The sequence below is a fragment of the Magnolia sinica genome, chromosome 19, assembly GCF_029962835.1.
Source record: "Magnolia sinica isolate HGM2019 chromosome 19, MsV1, whole genome shotgun sequence".
NCBI classification, from domain to species: Eukaryota; Viridiplantae; Streptophyta; class Magnoliopsida; order Magnoliales; family Magnoliaceae; genus Magnolia; species Magnolia sinica.
The window spans coordinates 6,156,512-6,175,113 of NC_080591.1; the positions used below are offsets into that span (position 1 = coordinate 6,156,512).

Consider the following 18,602-nt stretch of genomic DNA (forward strand, 5'->3'; position numbering starts at 1 on the left):
TCCTTCAGTTCTCATAATTTGCTAGTCCAGATTATTGATCTATGGGGCCCACTATGGGGCACACATGCCACAAAAGACCCTAGATTGGAAGATCCTAGCCATCTAATGTTGGCATTTTTTGAGAAGAATTTGGAACTTTGATGTATTTCTTCCCTTAATTGTTCATTTACAGGCCACCAATGGATGGTTTCAGGATTGTCCCATCCAGGAGATTTTTGGGGCATGGCCAATACACTATGGGGCCCATTCAATCAACAGCCAGAACCATTGAACCATGAGCCCCATTCTTGTTACTGACCCTAACAGTCTTCTATTTAGTAATATTGAGGATCAAATCAGTCACTTTCTCAAATCTGATCTTTTGGCAAGGAGGCCTACTCTGAACTGTGGAATCCAATAATTCCATCGTTTGGAATGGAGTACAGTTTTCCATGGAAATGTTATGCAGCCTAGAATTGTTGGGGGGCGTGTTTTTTTAGTAATACCATGGAAATGTAAATTGAATTCCACCAACAAACTCAACTTTTCCATGAAAATTGAATTCATTTCCAAAGTATTCTCTTAATCCAAACACCTCCGAAAACCACAATCCACATCATGCAAAAAGGATGAAATCAATCAGACAGACTAAAATGGAAGCAAGCTCATTTCTCCAAATAGAAGAAATGAGCACAATGGCCATTCTGCTGAATGCTGAGATAGTAACCACCAAACGCATCTTTTGCGTATCAGAAAGCAAGTTGGGGAGTTGGCAAAGCTACATATGCTTGTCTTTTTTCTTTTTCTTTTTTCTTTTTTTCATTTTGAAAGATGAGAAATACATTAAAAGCAGAAAGCTGAGAGGGAGGTCCTCTCGAATACAAAGCGAATGAAAGCAAGGAAGAGGAGAAAGTAGCAAAAACAACAAAGGAAGAAGAAAAAGAAGAAACAAAAGGGAGCAAGAACACAAAAACAGGCCTACATATGCTTGTTTCAGTTCCGCTAATAAAAGCATTAATCTTTTTCAGTAACTTCACATGGGACTGAAGGAAAAGTGAAACTTTTGTATAATGCTTTGATTTTTCTGGCTCTCGCCTTTCTACCTTTGTGCTTGTACATTTTGTGGCAAACACATGATAGTGAACTGCTGCAGGGCAGCCAATCCAATTTTCATAATGAGACCAACACCATTTTTCACGATTTCCTATCAAATGGCTAAAAGGACTTGTATTGAGATGGTGAGATGGGATATGAAGGCTTGTTCCCTTTACCAAGGATCAGGCCTTAGAATAGATTGGCAACGCTAAGATGATGATGATGAATCTTCTTTGAATTACGGGGAATTTGAGTTATTAAAGAAAAGGAAATACTTGTTAAAATGTCAAAACTTTGGGGCAGCGTTTGGCTACAACCAAGTTATGACTGCTAGGGCTTCCCAAGCTTAATATGCTTGGTGTTTTTGGGCAGCTTGGTGGAACCCACATTGACTAGGCTAGCATTTTCCAACTTTTTCAGAGCAAGATGGCAAGATAAGATTGGGGCCTTCTTGCTCTTATCTCAAACACGAGTTCAAAATAGCAGATTTATTGGCCATGGAATGAGATTTTCCAAAAAAAAAAGGGGGGCCAATGTTCAGTGTAGCTGCATTAGCAGACCATAAACAGCCCTACCAATGTATTTATGACTCCACCTTTTTTCAATAAATAAAGCAAGGGAGTGATGGTTAATGCATGGAAGCAGAAAGCGATCGAAATTTACAAGTCCATACCCCCAAAACTAGCACAAAGAAGCCTTTGGCCATTACTATATTCAAAGGGCCAGCTTTCACAATGGTTTCTTTTACAAAATTGCACCACATATTCTAAGTGGTGCAAAAGATGCATAATTTGAACTGCTGTTACAAAACCAGAGGGACTCCAAAATTGGCCTGAACAGTCTTCAATCTCACACTCTTTCACTATAGCTTCTGATCAGAATGACGTTACTTGATTCTTGCAGTTCCACATGCCCTCTCAAAGATAGGATTTTCTACCAGTTCCTTTGCCGAAGGTCGTCTGATGGGGTCGGGGTCCACCATTGCCTGACAGGATTATGGAAATGTTAGTGAGAGATACCAACCCATGCAATTAAAAAAAAAAAAAAAAAGTAGAAGAAGAAAAAGAAGAAGAAGAAGCAAAAATGCTTTGGCCCAGCATCCTTCTAATCTCTTCTGCACCTCTATGGTGAACTTTGTTATCAACAGAAAAAGAGTTCACAACATGATCACTATTCTTCATGAATGATTGGAAATGGGAAAGTTACTGAAGGTTGCATTTGGCTCAGGCCACGAGGAAAAAATTGATTTGCAATTTTTGGGATTTCTATTCTTAGCAGAAATTTGAAAAATCATGGAATGGTACTCTTGTGGATATGAAAAGCTCCTTATTTCTTATACAACACAAAACAAGTCATGTTTTGTAATTTTGGAAATTATCCTAAGAGCAGAAATTCCAAACAAATTGTGTTTCTCCACTCTTGAGTGACCATGAACCAAACAGTTTCTCGATCGTAAAAAGGTTTTTTTTTTTTTTAACACAGGCACTCACACCACAGTGGGATTTAACCACAGTGGGCACTCGAACCCATGACCTCATCTTGAAACTCTTGTAAGTCTACCTCCGAGGCATGAGTAAGGACCCCATTGTAAAAAGGCTGCCTTAGAGAGGTATTATGCTATGCCTGATTGTAAGAAACTGTATTTTTGCATTCTTCCTTTTTGTTCGATCAACAAATGGTACAGCTGGAGCCCCACTGTCCGGTAACCTAATCAACTGATCTGGTGGGCCCCATCATGGTAAGGACTAACCTCAATATCTTCCATAATAGATGATCCTAGCCATCTGTTGGAAATGAACAATTATAAAGAATGGTGCACATTCAACGGGGGACCAGTTAGATCATTGAGATTATCCAATGGCAGAGATTTGGCTCACCTCCAATCTACCATGGTCCTCAACATACAAACAATGTGGATCACTGAAATGTGACCTACAAATGTATAGTTTACTGTGTTGTGCAAATGATTGACTGAACATTGTAAATTTCCTGTTGTAATATTCAAAAGTGCAGTTCAGAAAGGGACCAAGAGTCATTTTAATCAATACAAAAAATGAGAAAAATGTGGATTTCATCAATCTGAAACTTTGATTACGTTATATTGATTATGTTCTCTTGAAAGAATGGATGACTTTGTTTTCTACCTTCAGCAAGTTCTGAAATTGCATAGAATGACCAGGGAGCAGTGAGATCTTGCCCTCTCTGAGGTTCAAAAACTGAGGCCCAGACTCGGGCAAAGAGGACCCTTTCACAAGCTCATAAATGGCAGCTCCCAAAGAGAAGATGTCGACCTTGTCAAGATGCTCATACTTATCATTTAGGATTTCCTGAGGCATGTAGCGTGCATCTCCTTCTTCAATAGGTAAACTTCTATCGATGAGTGTTGCACAACCAAAATCCCCAAGCTTGTAAACACCACCTTTGACATAAATATTATCAGGCTTTACATCTAAGTGAGCAATTCCACATCCATGTATGAAATGTAACGCCTTAGCAATCTGTACGGATCTTGGTCATAATAAGCAGGAAAAGCATTAGTGTGGTGTAAGGAAAATGGTCAGCAGAATCCAAAACGGAAATCCATTTACCAATGTGTATAAAATCAGATAATTATTGGAAACAGAGCAAATATTTTTGAACTCCAAAACATAGAAATTGGAGAATGGTATCAATAACTCGATAGGGTTAAGACTAGGAGTAGATTCTTAGATTTAAAGAATTTTGGAAGTTAGACCATGACTTTATCTCTGGGAATTTCAGTTATGGAATAGAAACTAGAAGCTGTTAGCTGATATATGTAAATTAAGGTTTGGAAGTATTTTGAAAATTGAAATACGGTTTCTACATGTCCAAAATGTAACATACAACATTGCGTAGACTTTCTACATTTTTCAGTTTTCACCATGCTTTACACTTGGGGAACTAAAACACTCCATGACACAACACCAAACTCCAAAACATGTAAACGTGTACAAAGTGTCTAAGTGATTTCGCCGAAAAGCATCACATGGTGGACAACTCAAGGGAGAGATAGTTGGAACAATTCGAAGAAATAAACTTGAATTTTAAATAATTTAAAAAAAAACAAAAACAAAAACAAGAACATAAAATAATTGGAACTTTATACCTGCTTAAAATAGCTGCAAAAAGGAAGAAGAATTTGTATTTCCAGCTATAGCAAGATGTCGACACAATCGTTGTCTTTGAGATGGTTCGTGCCCATTGGTGTTTCTCAACCGGTACAGTAAGCGACATGCTACCTACAAGAGGTAAGTCAACTAATTTCCATGCGTTATTAGTCCTGATGGACTCTATCTCATTTGCAACGCTTCTTTCCAAAAGATGCCATCATGTGATAAAATGGCCTCTTTGAATGTCACAGGGTCACCTTCTATTTGGGCTAAAAACACTTGAAAATCAGGACCTTAGTCCTTGGCAATACTAAAGTGTTTGCTTCTCCTAACTTTAAGTTCAAACTTAGGTTATTCTAAGTCTACAAGATTTAAGCTAGATGGTTCATCTATTTTAGAAGAGGAACCCCCACTAGGATAACCCCCACTGTTCTTTAGCTTATAAGGGAAGATATGTTAATAAAACTCAATATCTCTAGATTCAATTATAATGTTTTCATTTGTATCTAGGAATCTATATGCCTTGCTATGAGATGCATGCCCTACAAATACACATTTAGTGGTTATAGCTCCCAATTTAAGCCTTTTAGGATATGTTAGCCTAACATGGCAAGAGAGCCCCACACTCTAAGATAGCTAATATTTGATTTTCTACATTTCCACAACTCATAGGAAATTATCTTAGATTTAGTTGTAGGTGCTTTGTTTAGAATATAGCAAGCATAATAAAGAGTTTTTCCTTAGAAGCTAAGAGGGAGACCAGAACTATGTCACATAGCATTTACCATATTGATTAAGGTTTTATTTTTACATTCTGCTAGTCCATTTTGTTGGGGTAAATAGGGAGTAGTAACTTCGTAAATAATTCCATTAAATTCACAGAAATGATCAAAGTCCTTTGAAGTGTATTCACCAACTCTATCACTTCTTAGGAACTTGATTTTTCTGTTCGATTGATTTTCCACTTCACTTTTAAAAATTATGAATTCAGAGAGTGATTCATCCTCAGATCTTAACAGATATACATACGTATGATGCAGGACAATCAACCACTTGCTCTAAAAGCTCGAACTATTAGAGTATGGCAAATTAATCCCTTTATCTCATAGCCCAGGCCCCACATCTCATGAGTTAGGACCTCGGCCGAACCCCCTCCGTGAGCCCCAAATCACATGGGTCGCCCACCCCGAGTGTGTCCCCGCATCCCACAGGTTACCCCACTCGAGCTCGGTGTGAAATGCGCATTAATCACCCCTGGTAAGGAGTCTCGAATACGAGACCTCCCCCGCAGGCCCCAAATCGCATGGGTCACCCACCCCAAGTGTGCCCCTGCATCTCACAGGCGACCCCACTCGAGCCCAGTGTAAAAATGCCCCTGCATTAATAACCCCCGGTGAGGAGTCTCGAACACGAGACCTTCCGCTCTGATACTAATTTGTTGCAGGACAATTAACCACTTGCTCTAAAAGCTCGAACTGCTAGAGTATGGCGAATTAATCCCTTTATCTCATAGCCCGGGCCCCACATCTCATGGGTTAGGACCTCGGCCGAACTCCCTTGTGGGCCCCAAATCACATGGGTACCGCCTCACACGGGCCGCCCACCCCGAGTGTGTCCCCACATCCCACAGGCTACCCCACTCGAGTCCGGTGTGAAATGCGCATTAATCACCCCCGGTGAGGAGTCTCGAACACGAGACCTCCCTCGTGGGCCCCACCCACCCCGAGTGTGCCCCTGCATTCCACAGGCGACCCTACTCGAGCCCGGTGTGAAAATGTCCCTGCATTAATCACCCCCGGTGAGGAGTCTCGAACACAAGACCTCCCGTTCTGATACCAATTTGATGCAGGACAATCAACCACTTGCTCTAAAAGCTCGAACTGTTAGAGTATGGCGAATTAATCCATTTATCTCATAGCCCAGGCCCCACATCTCATGGGTTAGGACCTCGACCAAACCCCCTTCGTGGGCCCCAAATCACATGGGCCGCCCACCCCGAGTGTGTCCCCGCATCCCACAGGCTACCCCACTCGAGAGCCCGGTGTGAAATGCGCATTAATCACCCCTGGTAAGGAGTCTCAAACACGAGACCTCCCCCACAGGCCCCAAATCGCATGGGTCACCCACCCCGAGTGTGCCCCTGCATCCCACAGGTGACCCCACTCGAGCCCAGTGTAAAAATGCCCCTGCATTGATGTACATCTGGAATAATCGTTGACAAAGGTAATGAAGTATTTCTTACCTTCTCTAGTATGAGATTCTTTAAGATCACATATGTCGGAATGAATTAATCCTAGTAACTCATAATTCATTTCTATGCCAGGAAAGAGTTTTCTGGCTACCTTAGATTATGAACAGCATTCGCACTTCTCAAATTCATTATTTCCTATAGTTGAAATTATTCCACAAGCAGTCATGTTTTTAATAGAGTTAACACTCACATGACCTAATCTACCATGCCACAAAGAAAGAGCGCACCATATAAACAAAAGAAGCTTTATTCATTTTAACATTCAACTTAAACATGTCGTACTCATGATATGTGTAGCCCTTTCAAACAAAGGATTCATTCTTAGTCATGACATTTTAATCTTATTCATAAACGTGATTTAAACTAACATCGTTCAAAAGACCAAATTCTTACACATATCTGAAACGTGACGAACATTAACTAATGTGATAGCCTTCTCTGAGGTGAACATCAATTCCACCTTTCCATGTCCAATCACTTCTACAGTGACAACTTTGCCTATCTGGACCTTCCTACTAGTTGTAACGTTTTCATAAGCTTTGAACTAGCAACGATCATAACACACATGTGCATTAGCACTTATGCCTATCCACCATCCATTACCCAATTACGAGAAAGACATGTTTATTTTTTTTACTACAACCACAATTTTAGATTCCCCGGTCATATTTGCTTTAGGCGCTGGTATTTGGGTTGGTTGTTTCCTTTTATGATGGTAACATTCTCTTGCAAAATAACCGAGTTTGCTAGTGGACTTATCTTGGCTACCAAGTTTCTTGTTCTCATTCGTGTTATTGAGCTTGGGTTTCTTTTTTAATTGAATGGTTTGGTTTGGTTTCAGATTATTGGGTTTTCTCTGGACTTTCTCATCTAAGAGGTTGACTTTAGAAGTTTCATCCCTAAATTCCCCATTTTTATCTTCACGTTTTGCCTCTTCCCGATACGAAGGCGTACAATGAGCCTTTCCATGAATAGTTCTTTGGTTTTGTGACAGAGAGAGTTCTTAAAGTCTTTCCACGATTAAGGCAATTTTTTCAATAATTGTCGCCACTTAAAAGAGTTTAATTGGCTTAATCTCCTCAAGTATAATCCTCTGAGCTAGCGAATTGAACTCTTGTTTGTTGAACTATTGATTTATCGTCTACCATTTGATATTTAAAATACCCATTAGCAACGTATTTTTTCACACCCACTTATTCCGTTTTATATTTCCTTTCCAAGACGGACCAGATTTCAACGTAAGTTGCACAACACAGAATAAATCGTATAATTGGTTCAATAGCGCACTAAGAATGTAATTCTTTCCCAAATAGTCATCATTGCCCATTTTTTACATACAACTAATAAGTCTGGTTCATGAAGATCAGATGGCCTTTTTTTATTAATCACATAAACCACAAGTAAAGTGTTGAGCTAGAAGAATAAAAATCTGCCTCCAACTTTTATAATGTTGTCCGTCAAATGTTTCCAGTCAAATTGACTTGAAATCATTCGAGACATTACCCAAGGTGATAGGGATCATAACTAAATTGTTGGAACAATTTCAAGAAATAAACTCGAATAAAAAAACATAATATAATTAGAACTTCACACCTAGTTAGGATAGTTGCAAAAAGAAAGAAGAATTTGTATTTCTTATTGTGGCGAGGCTCAAATACAGTTGTTGTCTTTGAGATCATTCACATCTCTCGATGTTTCTCGTCAGGTGCAGTAGACACCCCAACACGCTACCTCAAAGATACAACACCAACCTTGGTTATTTCCAACGTGCATAGGTTATAGATTAACCCGACACCCAAACACCAAAGTGCATTTTTCGTTTGCCCAGGAGAAGAAAAAACAAGTTCGTAGTTTGTTTTATATTGTTGTGCTTGTAGCTATGTTGAAAAAGTCTTTAAAAAGACCATTATATAGGCCACAAGATAATGACCATTTCACAAAGAGGTATAATGACTACTCAAAAACGTCTGACCATTTCTAATTGCGATTGATGGGTCAACCATTATAGGACACGTTTCTCACAATGAAAACGAACTAAATACAATGGGCATCATCAAAACAAAAGAAAACAGACAGAAATGTTTGAAGGCGTTTGAGATAATTTCAAATTTTGAATTTAAATTTAAAAAACATTAGTTAAAGAAAAAAAGGCAAAACCAAGCCTTTTAAGACCCTTACAAACAGTCCAGACCAAGTCTTCCAAGAGTCGAACCCCCCCTTTTGCGCACAAGTATTTGAGCGCACACACCTGGTTAACTAGTTTTCGGGCTAGTTTTCCCATCAAGTCAGGCTTGTGCACGTGTACAAACTCGTGCATAGTATGGCATCAATACAAAAGGCATGAGGGGATAATTCTTATATAAACTCTTCCATTTTCCCTTTCCTATCCACTGTGAGACTATTCTCTTATATAAAAAAGCAAAACACAAAGAGCACTAAAAGACAAAATGCATAAAAGACAAAAGAAAAGAAAAAAAAAATCGCTTTTTTTTTTCTCTAATATTTTACTTGAAACATTTCAACAATTAGGTTGATGAATTTCAACCTTAGGGTGTAAATGGATATTCAATAAGAAACGTAGGGTTGATGGCCTAATCGAGAAATATAGGGCTAGACTAGTAGCCAAGAGTTTTAGACAAAAGAAAAGTATATATTACTTGATACATACTCCCCTATATCTAAAATGTCTTCGATTCAAAGCTTAATTAACATTGCTCCAATTAATAATCTTCTAATTCACCAAATGGACATTGAAATTGTCATTTTAAATGGTGAACTAGAAAAAGAAATATACATGGATCAACCTGAAGGATTTGTGTAATCAAGCCAAGAACAAAAGGTGTGTAAACTTTTAAAGTCCTTGTATGGACTTAAACAAGCCCCTTAGCGGTGGCATGAAAAATCCGATCAAGTTATGATGACTCATTGATTTATGTTTAATGACAATGAGAGATGTCTTTATTTTGAGGTGTCTAAGAATTCCACGGTTATGGTTTGCATGTATATAGATGATCTATTAATATTGGGTTCTATCCTAGAAATCATTAATGGAACAAAAATGTTCTTATCTTCACTTTAATATAAAAGATCTTGGAGAGACTAATGTAATTTTAGGGATTAAAATCATTCGAAGTGAAAATGACATAACTCTAACCCAATCCTATTACATAGAGAAAATTCTAATAAAATATAATCATTATGACTATAAACCTATGTGTACACTTTTCAACCTTAGCATAAAGCTAGAAAGGAATACTGGTGAAGAAGTATCTAGGACTAAATATGCCAATATCATTGGTTGTCTAGCCTATGCTATGCATTGCACTAAGTTAAATATTGCATTTACAATAAGCTAAATCGATATTCTAGTAATCCGAGTGGCATGCATTAGAATGCAATTTATAAGGTCTTAAGGTATTTTAAAAGAACGTGGGATCTTGGCATTCAATACCGAAGATTCCCAAAAGGAGTTGAAGGTTACAATGATGCAGATTGATACTCAAGGACAGAGATGATTCCAAATCAACTAGTGACTTTATCTTCACATTAGCAGGTGGAGTTGTTTCGTGGAAATCCAAAAAACAAACTTGTATAGCTCATTCCACTATGGAATCTGAATTAGTTACCTTGCTAGCGGTTGGTAAGGAGGCAGAATGGATTAAAACTCTATTGATCAATATACCATTTAGGGTAAAATTAATTCCACCCATATGCATTCACTGTGATTGCTTAATGGATGAGGAAGAGCTAATAACATGTTATGATGAAAAATCTAGACAAATCCGTCTAAAGCATGATTGTGTGAGACAAATATTGAAAAATGATGTTTTAACTCTAGACTCTATAAGATCCAGTGAAAATATAGAGGATCATTTAGCCAAAGGCCTAACTAAGAAAAAAAAGTCTGAAAAACATTGAGGGAGATAGGACTTAAGCCCATACAAAAATGAATCATTAAAAATAGTAATCCAATGTAAAAACTGCATATCCCAAAAATTAAGTTCAATGAGAAAAACAAATTTTCATGTGATTCCTAGTTGAAATGCATTACAAAATTAAGTAGAAATCACTTCTCTGAGCCCCTCTCTATGACGCAAGTAATGTTGTGCTCTATAACGGGTTAAGGTTGGATTTATCCCTTAATGAGTTTATAGTCCATAAGGTGGGGTGATGGTTGTTACAGAGACACCCTTGATGAACTCATCTATATGAGCGTGAAAGTAAGGCTGCTTCATATAAAAATTGGGTTAATTCTCTAAAGCACTCATAAAACTAGGATATTGTACATGGCCGCAAAGTGCAACTCTAAATACCTTTTAAACTCTTAACGATTGTGCGTGTTTCATATACGATCTACACTAGAGAAATTTAGTTGAAAACCTAATTTACTGATTTTCTTGTAGTCCATACATGTTTCACTGAGTGAGGTTTAAGACAATTCACCTCCTTCATGTATGCACAGTAGCGCTTCGTCATGCCCAAATTTTATTTTATTTTAAAATAAGGGATTGTTGAAATATTTCAAGTAGAATATTAGAGAAAAAAAAAAAACTTCATTTTTTTCTTTTATACATTGCCTTTTAATGCTATTTTTATGTTTTGTTCCTTTGTACAAAAGAATAGTGTCACATCATATGGGAAAGGGAAAATGGAAAGGTTTATATAAAAATCATCTCTCATGTCTTTTATATTGATGACACAGTATAAATAGGCCCGTACGTGCGCACAAGCCGGGCACGATGGAGAAACCGACTTAGAAACCAATTAAACGAACATGTACACCCAAATACTCGTGCACTGGAGTGGAGATTCAGCCCTCGAATGGTTGGATTTGGACCCTTTATAAGGGTCTTGATAAGCTTGGTTTTGCCTTTTTTAATTAATGCTTTATTTAATTTAAATTCAATATTTTTTAAACTATCTTAAATGACTTGAGACGTTTATGTTCATTTTCTTTTGTTTTAATGAGGCCCAATTTGGGTTGTTTCCATTATGACAAACGTGTTCCATAATGTTTAGCCCATCAATTGCAATAAGAAACGATCAGAGGTTTCTGACCATTCATTATACCTCTTTGCAAAACGATGCTTCCCTAGTAATTATATAATACCCTTCCCCATGACCTTTTCAACACAGTTATAAGCACAATAATACAAAACAAACTACGAACTCTTTTTTTTCCTCATAGATATACGAAAAATACTATTCAACGCTTGGGTGTTGGGTTAATCTATGGCATGTGCACACCAAAGATAACCGAGTTAGGCATTATATCCTTGAGGTAGCACGTCGAGGAGCCTATTGCACTGGTTGAGAAAAACTGAGCGGCGCTAACTATCTCAAAGACAACAATTATGTTCGCACCTCACCACAACAGGAACTATGGATTCTTCTTTCTTCTTACAGCTATATCCTAAGCAGTTGTGAAGGTCCTATACCTTTTGTTTTGTTTTTTTATTCAAGTTTATTTCTCAAAATTGTTCTAACAAAGATATTATTCACTTCACAAGGTTTTCGATTGATCTTTTTTTAATGTTAAGCGGAAACCAAAAACTTATAATCTTCTAGTGTTTGAGCCTAACTCCACTCCCGACGCTATCAAGCTTTACTTCAACCATTTTTGTTACGTATGGCTTAGATAAAGAGACTGCAAGTGCCGCTATTCTTTTCCTCTCATTTTTTTTCTTCTTAAGGTTTTATAAAATTCATCAAGTAGACAATTGATGTGGGCTGCATAATGTAGGCACATGCTACAATTTCTCAAAACAGTTATTAAATCATTCCCATTGTTTTGCTAATTGCTTATTCGTTATTTTAGACTTCCGCTAATTTATCTTAACTTGAACCCTACCAATTCGTTCTCAACATTTTCTTTTGTTTTTCCCTTTTATTTTAAAGTGTCCTTTTGCAAGATTATTGGAGTTATCGATAGGAAACACATGAGGATACTTCAACACTAAACACCAATGCCACATGTCTAGGTAACATTGGTGGCAAATGGCCGTATGGTAACTGGAAAGTCCCGCATGAATGAACAGCCAACACAGTTCACCATGTTAAACATGACAGAGCATTTTCTGCTAAGCATTCTACTTTTGGTCCACTTGACAACACTAATGCAATTAAATGCAAAATTTCCAGATGTTGCTAATATGGAAGCACAATAATATCTTAGTCATACTTGAATTTGGTACTTGTATGTTTGCACCCAACATTGCCTTAATCCTGGCTCTATTATGGCCATTTTAAACTTTTTGCAAACTAGTACTGAATACTTTTCAATCATATACCGCAGAAATTCTTTCACTACCCAAAACCTTTATAGTGAAACGAAATACTACAATTCCAACAACAAAGAAAAAGAAAAAATCTATACGTTTTCTAAATGAAAAGCATACCCCAATAGCTAGGACAAGAGTCACAAGACTATGACAATGATGGTGGTGATTGTGAGGATTTTGTAAATATTGTTGACATGCTATAAACAAATAAGATAATGGAACTATGAAATTGAAGATTAAAGAGTAAGGATGATGATTGGAAACCTGATACATAGCATCAAGGACTTCCCCCTCTGCAGATAATTGAGAATATTCGTTGATGGATAGGCTGTGATCACAAAGCTCCATCTGGATATAGAGTTGCTCATTCTCAAACCAAGAAGTGTAGTATCCAACAATATTTTCATGGCATCCTAAGTCACAGAGGTGGTGATTCCAATGAAAGCAGGATGATGGTTTTGATCAGAATAATATGTGAAAAAGAAAAAAAAAATCCAAATATTAAGGCTTGAAGGATTCATAACACACCTAACGCTGCCAGAGCTTGAACTTCCATCAATGCTCGCCTCCTGCAAACAAACACAAGCAAATAATCATAGCACATAGCCTGTATGGATGACAAGGCACAATGAGATGAGTGAAAGCTACCTTTCCGTGTCTTGATGCAACTGCTTTATACTACGTTTCACGGCATACATGCAACCATCAATTCTCTTCAAAACTTTGAAAACAAGGCTGAAGTTTCCAGAGCCAATTTGCTGGAGACAAAAACAGGTTGAATCACCAGTTGGCACAAAACTCTACAAAAGTAGAAGCTGTTACAACTGATCAGCAAAACATAAAGAAGACAACCTCAATCTCATGGAAGTCAGTGCGATACCGTGAAAGGCCATCCCCACCAACCGAAGGGAAAAAACCTGCAATTTATTTTCAACATGCAGCATCATATTCTTGTGAGACATCCAAGAGTAGATGATAACTCAACAATTATTCTACCAAAACAACCTACAAAAACACAGCCTGCTAGTTAAGAATGATGAAATTCCATTATATATCTATAGAACAGCTCAACATAATGATATTGCCTTGCAACATCAGAAATTTGTGCATATATTCTCAACTTCTTGAAAAAGGTCATTCAAAAAGGAAAAATAATACCACTTAAATTGTGTTGCAGTTGAAGCCAGTGAGGCATGCGTGCATACACACACAAGAAAAAAAAAAAAACAACCCTATAGGGATAGCAGAGAAAACTTCAGAACCTAAACGGCCTTCACTTGGATCTATGTTTCACTCAATTCAAGGAAAGCAGATATACTCAAAAGAAATCTGTATGTGAGTATATTTGACACTTTGGCTTTTCAAAAAAAAAGTATATTTGACACTCAAATAGAAGATCTGCTCTTCTTCTTTTTCTTTTTAGGGTTTTAGAACACATAAAGATACTACTTATGAGATGTAAAAATTGTGTCACTTTCAAGCAAGGGACTTTCCTTTGAATGATACCCAACAATTAGATAAAGAAACTTCACATAGTAGCAATTCCACCAGTTGGCCCAGCTTAGGTAAAGGAGGGCTGATGTGAGGTGAGCAGCTTATCTTCGAACTCTTTCCAAGCTGCCAGAAGAATACTTGTTTGGATTGACCAGAAATTTTCTGGTTCGATTGACAAAACATGATTTGTAAAGCCAATTCTTGTTTGATTGATAAAACATGATTTGTACAGCCAATTCTTGTTTGATTGACAAAACATGATTTGTAAAGCCAGCTCAAATAACTGGGAAAAGGCTATAATGATGATACCCACCAATTAGATAATGTTCATATCAATTTCCATTTGGTATATCTATTTTTCTTTAATACTAAAATGTTGGCAACCAATTAACACACGCACCTGCATGGGCGCATGCACTTTATCTGCATGTATACTGTTAGCAGAGGCAATTGCCAGACTTTTAAAGATCCCAGGCCCAAATTTTGAACCGAATGTGTTGAGCCTATTAGGCCAGGCCCACTAAAATTGTCATTTTGCTCAGCCCGGGCCCAACCCATTGCCAGCCCTATATGTCATGTTTTTCCATCCGTCTTTTGCCAAAAACTTAACATACAACCATATAAAGAAAAAATCAAGTGAAAGTGATCCTTTCATTAATAAGGATAAAAACAAGGTACATCAGGTAAAGCTTCATCTCAACACCCAAAAAAAGAAAGAAAATGTGTCATTTTATGATTTGCAACATTTGCCTTACTAAATTCTTCAATAAAACAGGATGAAACAAACACATACCTGTGGATTTTGATCTTCGGTTGCCAAAGATATCCAGATCCATCACTGCAGTCTCATTTAGATAAGGGTTCTTGATGCAAATGGGAGGCATAACTCGACAGCGCAAAGCCACTGCAGATTGTGAAACATAGTTCTGTTTCTTTTGTGATCCAGTAACCAAAGGATCTGTTGCCTTGACATCATCAGAACCAAAAGCATCTGCTGCAAATTCTGCTACCTGTTGATGGTGGGACCAATTTGTGCTGAGGGAATTGGCCAAGAAACTCTCTGAGGATAGGTGGATTTTCTCAAAGATCAGTATTAGTTGAAGCTTTAGTAGATAACAAAACTAAAAGAAAAGGTGAATTAGATGAAACTCATGGCTATCTATTCCCACAATGCATAGGAAGCAAAAGCATACAAATAAGAACTAGGGAAAACTAAAAGAAAAGACAATTGCAATAATGTTTTTTTTTAATGCATTACAGACTTACAGTCCTGAAATACAGCCTTCAAATTGACAGTCATCAAGCATTAGACAAATCCATCCCAATGTTGTATTCACTTTTATAGTTATTTGCAGATGTTATTGATCTGATTTTGAACTGTCTTGACCTCCACCCTTTATTCAATACCAAATCACTAGGAAGCTACTCTTTATTTGTGATGTGAAAACAAAATTATGTTGACCGTAATCTATTCACTTGGTTGGTTAAATCAACTATATTGAATGGAGAACCATGACGCACAGGCATGAGGAAAACTGCCAGATACATACACTCAACATGGCCAGAAATTTCAGCCGGTGGTAGAAAAATAACAGTAAACGAATGTTGCAACAATAAGCAATCTCACCTTGTCTCTGTCTTTTGGTTCTAACAGTGCTTTTCTTCTCTGGTGATTTGGGGCAGGCCATGTTTTCCTATGAGAAAAATGCAGAATAATACATAAACATTTGGGATAATCTAATCGACTGACTCCACACTAAAGCATGGCCTTAAATATGTGGTCGAACTATACCTTATCCAAATTATTGATTTGTTGCCCATCTGGGGTGATATAATCAGGAGTGCTGCAACACAAGACAAAAAAAAAAAAGTAAATATTATTTCTTATGGGCGTGACTTCATCACACAGAGGGCTCACAGATAGTCATGTGCCCATTATTTTTCACAATTCAAAGATGGTTGGTGAGGATCTAGCAGCACTTCAAAATTCAATTAAGGGGTCATTTGGATGCCTGTAAATGTGGCTAACTGTAAATGGTTTACAGTCTATGTTTGGATGCTTAAATCACTTACAGCTTTCAGCCCCGTTTGATTTACAGGCAAAAAGCTGTGATTTCATTTACAGGCTCTCCATTTACAACCTAATGGCTATGATGGAAAGATTTGCTCTCCTTTTACAGGCTATCCAAACACAGACAATCGTTTACCTGTAAATCATTTAAGGCTTAAAGCTAAACAGGACAGGCTGTAAATGATTTGCGCCTGTAAATTATTTATCACTTAAACCATTTACAGGCATCCAAACGACCCCTAAAAGTCCAGTTTCAATTATGTTAAAATTCCCTCCCAGTATTTATGGATGGTGGAAGATATGAGCACGCAGGCAAGAACACTCAGTGGATAGTCTTTTTCCATTTTCTTCTACAAGGAGTATTCATATACAACGCTTGCACACCATATATGGTGCAATGACAGTGGGTTGGGCATGGCTATGGTCCAATCATCAATCTGGACCGTCCACCTGATATTCATACGGAGTCAGATCCTACACTAGCGTACCAGACCTGAACTATTCAGAATTTTGATTTCGCTCAACGAGGCAGGCCTATTGACAGATCAACCTATCACGCTGCATATCCAATTGCCAATCGAATAAAAATCAATCTGATTGGACCATCGTAACCATCCAATCAACGAATTCCATCTGTTGACTGTGGACCGTTGATGTATACTCTTCCAACCATTCACTAGCAAGGCGATAGTCGCCCAGATGGGATTGCCCAACCAGGGCAATTGGCAGTCCAAGGGCCCACAAGATCAGTAGGATGGCCCTAGCATCCTTCACGATGCACACCCAAGCAATCCACAAGATGTCCTGCACTTCGAACCACCTATGATATGAGAATCACTTCGATTGGACGATCCCCAACCATTCGATCAACCGATTCTTGAGCATCGAAGTTGAGACACACCGGGAGGACGGTCCCAGTCGTTCAGAGAATTCGAAACAAGAGATGGGATGCATGAGTTACCAAAAGAAATCCTGACTGAGGATGAAATCTCTTTCATCTTCGTGGCCGTTGATGCCATCGTCACCAATAGCGTCGTCGAGATGGACGGAGGAGAGATCTTCGGATTCTAGAAGTTTCTGGAAGCGAGAAGGGTTGGAAGAAGCTTGGAGAGGAAGGAGAGAGACTTGCCCTAGCTGCTCTGAAAGGAGATGGCCTGCTAGGGAACCCTTCATTTCCATATTTGCCCTCCGTTTTAGGGGTTTTCTCTTTACTGCCACTGACGCTCTTCCTCTCCCTCTCTTTCTCTGCATTTGAGTGGGGAAGAAGGAACGGAGGACAGACAGAAGGAGAGAGATGGGGGCAGCTGATTTTGTAATCCCAGTGCCTCTGTCGCGACTCAGGATCAAGCTCATGTGGTCACCCGCTGGGGCCCACATAATAAGAGGTACTCTGATTTGAACCGTCCATGTTCTATTTGATACCGTAGATGATCTTTTTGCTCAAATTCAAGATTCCTAGATGATCCTAGACTTTGATTTTTAGTGTTTAATGCGAGTGACTGAAAATCGTCTTTTCAGTGTTCCAAATTCATCTATAGATATCGATAATCACAATCGTCCATTCAGCGTATTTTTCTTGTGGTGGCCTTTACAGGTTACACTTCTTAGAATAGACCGTTCCGATCGTCTGAACACCCATCATGTGGGCCCCAGTGCGTGGAGATATGCACGATGGATCCGGAGTCGCGACAAAGGAAAGACGAACTCTACAGAAGGACAGCGCGAGGGAGTGTTTCAAAAGCTGGATTTTCCCGCCGCTTTGCCCCTCTTTTCCTTATTTTAGTGGGAAAATGGTGGGGCGCGGATTAGATACTGACAAGGTCAGTATCCAAATCGCTACTGAAGTGACGTCACCAAGCTCTGTGGACCCAACATGATACATGTGTTGTATCCATACCGTCCATCCATTTAGGGAGATCGTTTTATGGCATGAGAAAAATAATGAGATAAATGTAAATCTCAAGTGGATCCCACCATAGAAAACAGTAGGGATAGTAACATTCACCGTTCAAAACTTCTTAGGGGCCACAGAAGTTTCTGATCAAGCTTATAATTTTGTTTTCACTTCGTGTATCTCTATGTTAACTTATGAATAAGTTGGATTTTAAAAATACATTATGGTGGGCCATATAAATGTTTCAACGGTGGGTGTGACTGATCCCACAGTTTTCTGTGGTGGGTCCACTTGAACTTTATATCTATCTCATTCTTTTTATCGTGCCTATCTACAAATGGTTGGACGGTATTGATTCAACACACGCATCATGATGGGGTCCACGTAGCTTGGTGATGTCACTAAA

At 38.3% G+C, this 18,602-nt stretch overlaps 1 protein-coding gene across 2 annotated transcripts; it reads right to left on the reverse strand.

Annotated features, from left to right (window-relative positions):
* Window positions 1-1,756: 1,756 nt before the first annotated feature.
* On the reverse strand, window positions 1,757-17,588 carry LOC131234370 (wee1-like protein kinase). Of its 2 annotated transcripts, none has more exons than XM_058231197.1 (10): window positions 17,264-17,588; window positions 16,024-16,075; window positions 15,859-15,925; window positions 15,025-15,291; window positions 13,590-13,654; window positions 13,386-13,495; window positions 13,266-13,306; window positions 13,002-13,150; window positions 3,219-3,572; window positions 1,757-2,059 (listed from the first exon to the last, which is right to left on the reverse strand). In XM_058231197.1, the coding sequence occupies exons 1-10, from the start codon at window positions 17,551-17,553 to the stop codon at window positions 1,961-1,963; spliced, it is 1,494 nt and encodes a 497-aa protein (XP_058087180.1). In that variant the 5' UTR covers window positions 17,554-17,588; the 3' UTR covers window positions 1,757-1,960. The 2 variants fall into 2 exon arrangements, with proteins under 2 accessions (XP_058087180.1, XP_058087181.1); XM_058231198.1 differs by having other exon boundaries at window positions 15,025-15,352; window positions 17,264-17,462.
* Window positions 17,589-18,602: the final 1,014 nt, after the last annotated feature.